Raw genomic sequence first — 7484 nt, forward strand, 5'->3', positions numbered from 1 at the left:
AGGGAAAATAAATAGTATAAGGGAGACTGTGGGGAGCGAAGGATTACCTTGGTTTCCGAAGGTGCACAAATAGATAAGAAAAGCAGGTAGGCAATTTTTTCAGTGTAAGGGCCCCTTCACACTGGTCGATTCTGCTACGATTACGACGCATTTGCGTCATATTCGACATCGCAGTACGAGCTCGTAGCCAGCGGTCACACTCTACGATGTTAACGCTTTTTCTGACGTAGTTGCGATGTGAACGTCACGCGTCGCAATCGTACGCTACCCTTCACACCGCCATAGTCCTACGACTCCGAGCGTGACGTATTACCAGCATGGGCGTGCTAAAACGTCACGCCCAATCAGGAGACAGGTATGCGGAAGCCCAACCCACGTAGTCGCATTACGAGCTCGTATGACCGCCGTCACATACTACGATTTCGACCGCCACAGCGGGACATTTACGACGAAAGAAAGTTCTGCTCTTTCTTTCACATCGTACGATGCTGGGCTGCGTCGCAAATCGTAACGCCATGTCACACTTTGCAACCTCGGAACGAGGACGGATAAACGTCACAAATCGAACGCTCGTTCAGACTTTGATTGCACAGTGTGAAGGGGCCCTAAGTCCTGTCGCTGTGATAAACAGAGTCATGTTAGGATAAGACATATAGACAGTTAAGGGTCCTAGATGCTAGCTACTGTATGTATATTGGGTCCAGAGAATTGTATGGAAAATACTGTTATAATTGTACCTATTGTATCCAGGGGAGGCACATCCATGTGGATAAAGAACGAATCACTAGGGAGCCAGAGATAGCCTTTTAGCCCATATATTCTGCCTGGTAGTAAAATGATAACACCATAAGATGGCATAGGTGTGGTTTAAACTAATTTGAGTAAATGAGTGAAATACCTGTTAAGGCTCGGGGCAGTGGTGCTCCTGTATAGAGTTCAATGTGGTATATAGAGGAAATGGGAGAGCCCAGAATGGATGTGTTGTACCTAGGAACAACGGTTCAGAGGAAGGTCAGAGTGGTAACAGAGAAATAGTATGTGGTCCAAATAGTCACAGAATACCTGAGTAGTCCTGGAACCATATAGTAGGTATGATAGATGGTGTAGACTGACAAGGCTCCCGGTAAGCTGTGGAAGACATGCAGCTTCATGAGTGGGAATATGGAAAGCTATAGCTGCGCAGCGTCTAGTAGTGGGGACATACCTGACTGATCCGGTGCACTAGAATGTAGGAGCGGCACTCCCGTGCCTTGCCCGAGGTGATGTGCAGTGTGGGAACTCATAGCCGGAGTTAAATAATGTCCGCGGTATCGCCAGACCGGAAATGTGGCCGCGAAACCGGAAGTGATGTTATGCACCTGCGCAATGGCTGCTAGGGTAGCGCTGATGTATGGGCAGAGTCTGCCAGGAGGACGTTCAGTAGGGAGGGGGCCTGGAGTGTGACAGAAGCAGCTAGATCAGGGATAGAGCGTCCCTGTGGTAGCGTGTATATAGCAGTAGCGGCGCTTGGTAGAAATATGACCAAACAAGGGAAAGGGGCATAGTAATGTAGTAGAATAGATCGGTGGAGTAAATATACGTATGGCTTACATAGACAGAGGGATGAGTAACCGGATATATGGGCAGAGTGGGTAATGAGCTCAGGAGTAATTAAACGAATGGGACATACTAAAGAGAACGGATAATAATACCGAGTGGTATTGACATGTTGCTGTTGTATTGGTCGGTGATGTGGATGGAAACTCACCTAGAGGGAGGTGGGCTCAACGGGTCTGTAAGAGAAAGATAAGTTAATAGGGTATTTCTAATAGGTTAACAAGGTATTATAGCAGCCAGTCAATTTCTCTGTTTAATCCCTTTGGAGTCAGTGTTTCCAGTTTATGGATCCAGAAAGCTTCTCTAAGTTTAAGAGATCTAATGTGGTCACCACCTCTTCTCGGTCTGGGTACCTGTTCAATGATCTGGTATTTTAATTGAGCTACCGTGTGTCTGGCTCTGGAAAAATGGTCAGGGATAGGGAGCCAAGTTTTCCCACAACGGATGGTGGACTTATGGCTAGCTATTCTATCCTTGATGTGCTGGGTGGTCTCTCCAACGTAAAGCAAACCGCAGGGGCATTTTATGACGTATACCACGAAATTAGAGTCACAAGTATAATAACCCTGTATGGGGTAGGATTTTCCTGTTCTTGGGTGTGTAACATTGTCGGATTTGATGATGTTGGAGCATGAAGCACAATTAAGACAGGGGAATGTCCCGTGGCGGCGTGTGGAGAGTACCGTTTGGCTGATAGTAGGGCGTGTACTGCCAATGTCGGCCCGAACAAGTCGGTCTCTAACGTTGGGTGCCCGTCTGTTGCACATGAGAGCCGGACGGGAGAAGCTGTCTATGTTGGGATAGGCTCTTGTTAGAAGAGGCCAGTGTTTTTTGATGACTGCTTCCACCTTTGGCATGAAAGGGTGAAAAGTATGGACGAAGGGTACCCTATCCGTGTTAGATTCTCTCAGGGGTGGAGGTTGAGGATTTAATACCCTTCTTTTCTCCTGATCCAGTAAATGTTGGGGGTAGTTCCGTTCGCGAAATTTGTTTGACATGGTTTCGAGGCGCATGGGAAGAATATCCGGGTCAGAAACGATTTTGGACACCCTGGTAAATTGGGAACGGGGGAGACTGTTGCGTGTCGACTTGGGGTGGCTGCTAGAGTAGTGGAGGAGGCTATTGCAGTCCGTTGGTTTGGAGTATAGATCAGTTGATAGGTGGCCCTGGTCATTCTTATATACAAGGGTGTCTAGGAAGGAGATCTGTTTGGGGTCATGGTGTATTGTAAATTGGAGTTCAGGGTAGATGTCATTAAGGGTCTGGTGGAATGCTAACAATGTTTATGTGGGTCCTGTCCAAATGAAAAATATATCGTCTATGTAGCGATGATAACATTGTACGTACCGTATGAATCGGTCGTCGGTGTAGACGAAATCCAATTCAAATGTATTCATGAACGCATTAGCATACGCGGGCGCCACGTTAGATCCCATGGCGGTCCCTTGTTGCTGAATGTAGTAGGTATCTTCATATAAAAAGAAATTTTCATATAGGACCAGTCTTAGTAGGTCAAGACATAGTTGTGTGGAATTAGCAGAGAGAGTGGAGGTCTCAAGTAATGATTTAGTTGCTGCCATGCCTTTTTCATGGGAGATAGAGGTGTAAAGACTATTGACATCCATTGTGACCAAGTGGCTGTCAAGTGGTATGGTATTGAGTTGTGAAATGACATGGAGAAAATGTCCCGTGTCTAGGAGAAAGGACCTGGTAGTCTTTATCAGGGGTGTGAGGATCTTTTCAAGAAAGACCGAAAGTGGTGAAAGTATAGAATTGGTAGAGGCCACAATGGGGCGGCCCGGGGGATTAGTTAGAGACTTATGAATTTTTGGGAGTATATAGAGTACTGGGGTTACGGGATAAGGGTTTGAAAGAAATTTGGCTGTCTGTGGGTCAATGGTGCCATTGTCCACATAGGTGTTGAGTAGGGACTGAATTTTCTTGCGGATATCAAAGGTGGGGTCCCTAGGGATGATCCTGTATGTGTTAGTATCTGCTAGTTGGCGTAGTATTTCGTTCGAGTATAGGGAGCGGTCCATGATGACCGTAGCCCCACCCTTGTCCGCTGGCTTAATGATTATAGATTTATTGTTGTGTAAAGACGTAAGTGCTTGTTTCTCGGACAGCGTGAGATTAGTGCGTGTCGGAAAAAGGCCTAGTCGGTGTTGGTGTGATAAATCCTTAATCTCTCTATCCACAAAAGAAATAAAAGTTTCAGTCGCGTGGAACGATTGTGGTGGGTTGAAGGAACTGGGGTTCCTCAACCCCAATGATGAAAGGGGGATCTCCGCAACAGAGACGTCCCTCTGTGGAGACACTCTGTTCTCGGAGTTCCCCGCCAGAGTCCCGAAATGAGTCTTAAGTCTCACCAGCCGGTAGAAGCGTTGTAAGTCCCTCTCCAGCTGGAAGCTGTCCCAGTTGGGAGTGGGACAGAAGGAGAGTCCTTTCTGGAGTAGATTCAGTTCCGCAGGGGAGAGCGTATAACCCGAAATATTGATGACTAGATTAGGTATCTTACCTGTGACCGAGTTGCCATTCTTTCTTGATCTTCTGGTCGGTCGATACGCTGATGTCCTCCCCTGCGGCCTTTGGGTAAAAAACGGGGCCTGCTGGAACCAGTGGAGGAGTCGCTTTCCGTGCTGAATGAGCCAGTTTTCCGTTGATAAGGACGACGCCAGGGGTTGTTTCCTGAAGTATCGCTCCATTTGTAGACTCTGTTGTGGGTGTAGTCGTCGTTGTCACGTTGGAATTTTTGGCGTTTTCTTTCCTGTAGAAACTTTTGGTGGTCAAGAAGGGTTTTGTCTGTTTTCTCCTTAAGGCTGGTCCAGTCTGTGGTTGATAGGGTTGATGATAGTTGGGTCTCAATAGCCCTTATTTTGTCCTTAGAGTCCGCAATAGCCTTCTGCAAAAATTCAATCGTTAAGATGATAATGTCCAATGAACATTTGTTTAAGATTTTCTTATACTTATCACAGAAGTCAGAGTCATCAGAAAAAATAGTAGGGCGCAGATTACATCTGAGGCCCCTGGGGATTTTCCCTTGCTTGTGATATTCTGCCAATGTTATGGTGTGTAGATCATAGGAAAGTAGTTTCCTACGCTCCTTCTCATAGTCTCTTGTCCTTAGTTCGTTGACGGGGGTTTTCAAAAACTCACTTGAATTAGTAACCTGGGAAAGGATACTGGAACTAGTTGCAGTGTCGTATGCAAATGTTTCAGATGACATCTGGTAGATCGGTGCTATACCAAGAAAAAAGTCATATAGAGAAGATAATGGTATGCACTCTGATCAAAAGTAGTGCGAGGTGCTGGTAAGACAGACCCGAGGGTCCAAAGGGTCATGTAGCCAAGAAATTACCGCACACTCTGATTGGGTATGATGCAAAAAAGTGTTCAATATGTTTATTACAGAAAAAGATTGCCATGCAGTGAACAGAAATACAATGATTTCAGATTCGACCAAACCCAACGTTTCGACCCACAAGGGTCTTATTCATGGGATTTACTATGGAGATAAAAAGACAGTATGAGTAACTGATCATAGCAAAATTTCAATGAGAACAAATACATAGTGGAAGACCTGAAGAAAATATATAATCACCAAAATCTAAGTCTAAATAATATACAAATAACAAACATAATCAAAGCTAAAATGTACAGGAAATAAAAAACGCTAAGGTTACTTAACTTGGTATTGCTAGATAGTAGGGAAAATAAATAGTATAAGGGAGACTGTGGGGAGCGAAGGATTACCTTGGTTTCCGAAGGTGCACAAATAGATAAGAAAAGCAGGTAGGCAATTTTTTCAGTGTAAGTCCTGTCGCTGTGATAAACAGAGTCATGTTAGGATAAGACATATAGACAGTTAAGGGTCCTAGATGCTAGCTACTGTATGTATATTGGGTCCAGAGAATTGTATGGAAAATACTGTTATAATTGTACCTATTGTATCCAGGGGAGGCACATCCATGTGGATAAAGAACGAATCACTAGGGAGCCAGAGATAGCCTTTTAGCCCATATATTCTGCCTGGTAGTAATTGCCCTGTATTGTTCAACATATATATCAATGATTTAGATGAAGGAATTGATGGTACGCTGATTAAATTTGCTGAGGACAGAAAGCTAGGAGGGATAGCTAATACTAGAGAAGAGAGGGAGAAGATTCAAAAAGATATAAATAAACTGGAGCAGTGGGCAGCAATTAACAGAATGGTTTTTAACAAGGAAAAATGCAAAGTACTACATCTGGGCAATAAAAATGAAAAAAGCATATACAGAATGGGAGGAAAAGGGCTAAACAACAGCTCATGTGAAAATGACTTTGGTATGCTAGTAGATCATAAACTTAACATGAGTCAACAGTGTGATGCAGCAGCAAAAAAGCAAATGCAATTCTGGGGTGTATTAACAGAAGCATACAGTCTAGATCACGCAAAGTCATTATTGCTCTCTACTCCTCTTTGGTCAGAACTCATCTGGAATACTGTGTCCAGTTTTGGGCACCACATTTTAAAAAAGACATCAACAAACTGGAGCAAGTTCAGAGAAGAGCGACCAGAATGGTGACCAGTCTGCAAACCATGTCCTATGAGGAACGATTACAGGTTTTGGGAATGTTTAATTTGCAAATAAGAAGACTGAGAGGAGACTTAATAGCTGTCTACAAATATCTCAAGGGCTGTCACATTGTAGAAGGATCATCTTTATTCTCATTTGCACAAGGAAAGACTAGAAGCAATGGCATGAAACTGAATAGGAGGAGACACAGATTAGATAGTAGAAAAAAACATTTTGACAGTTATGGTGATCAATGAGTGGAACTGGCTGCCACGAGAGGTGGTGAATTCTCCTTCCATGGAAGTTCTCAAACAGAGGCTGGACAGACGTCTGTCTGGGATGATTTAGTGAATCCTGCTTTGAGCAGGGGGTTGGGCCAGATAACCCAGGAGGTCCCTTCCAACTCTACCATTCTATTCTTCCATTCTAATAACAGGAGGGCACAGGATGGATGTACCATCGCAATACTAACAGGAGGGCACAGGAGGGACGTACCACCACAATAATAACAGGAGGGCACAGGAGGGACATACAGTGCCTTGTGAAAGTATTCGGCCCCCTTGAACTTTTCAACCATTTCCCACATATCATGCTTCAAACATAAAGATACCAAATGTAAATTTTTGGTGAAGAATCAACAAGTGAAACACAATTGTGAAGTTGAACGAAATGTATTGGTTATTTAAAATTTTTGTGGAAATTCAAAAACTGAAAAGTGGGGCGTGCAATATTATTCGGCCCCTTTACTTTCAGTGCAGCAAACTCACTCCAGAAGTTCATTGTGGATCTCTGAATGATCCAATGTTGTCCTAAATGCCTAATGATGACAAATATAATCCACCTGTGTGTAATCAAGTCTCCGTATAAATGCACCTGCTCAGTCTCAGGGTTCTGTTTGAAGCATATAGAGCATCATGAAGACCAAGGAACACAACAGGCAGGTCAGTGATACTGTTGTGGAGAAGTTTAAAGCTGGATTTGGATACAAAATGATTTCCAAAACTTTAAACATCCCAAGGAGCATTGTGCAAGCGATCATATTGAAATGGAAGGAGTATCATACCACTGCAAATCTACCAAGACTAAACTTTAATCTCAAACAAGGAGAAGACTGATCAGAGATGCAGCCAAGAGGCCCATGATCACTCTGGATGAACTGCAGAGATCTACAGCTGAGGTCGGACAGTCTGTCCATAGGACAACAATCAGTCGTACACTGCACAAATCTGGCCTTTATGGAAGAGTGGCAAGAAGAAAGCCATTTCTCAAAGATATCCATAAAAAGTGTAGTTTAAAGTTTGCAACAAGCCAACTGGGAGACACATCAAA

General features: G+C 44.0%; 1 protein-coding gene across 1 annotated transcript; it reads right to left on the bottom strand.

Moving 5' to 3' along the window:
• Window positions 1-669: 669 nt before the first annotated feature.
• LOC143817749 (uncharacterized) lies at window positions 670-4809 on the bottom strand. The gene is made up of 5 exons (XM_077299236.1): window positions 4115-4809; window positions 1748-1772; window positions 1063-1128; window positions 899-987; window positions 670-824 (listed from the first exon to the last, which is right to left on the bottom strand). The coding sequence occupies exons 1-5, from the start codon at window positions 4299-4301 to the stop codon at window positions 670-672; spliced, it is 522 nt and encodes a 173-aa protein (XP_077155351.1). The 5' UTR covers window positions 4302-4809.
• Between the last annotated feature and the right edge of the window lie 2675 nt (window positions 4810-7484).

The sequence above is a fragment of the Ranitomeya variabilis genome, chromosome 3 (assembly GCF_051348905.1).
Source record: "Ranitomeya variabilis isolate aRanVar5 chromosome 3, aRanVar5.hap1, whole genome shotgun sequence".
NCBI classification, from domain to species: Eukaryota; Metazoa; Chordata; class Amphibia; order Anura; family Dendrobatidae; genus Ranitomeya; species Ranitomeya variabilis.

Excerpts from the sequence above, each read along its gene's own strand:
- LOC143817749 (XM_077299236.1), bottom strand. The coding sequence starts at position 4,301 with ATGGAGCGATACTTCAGGAAACAACCCCTGGCGTCGTCCTTATCAACG. Across the intron at positions 1,773-4,114 it reads GAATGGCAACTCGGTCACAG|ACCCGTTGAGCCCACCTCCC; the intron begins GTAAGATACCTA and ends TTTCTCTTACAG. Across the intron at positions 1,129-1,747 it reads TTGAGCCCACCTCCCTCTAG|CTTACCGGGAGCCTTGTCAG; the intron begins GTGAGTTTCCAT and ends TGTCTTCCACAG.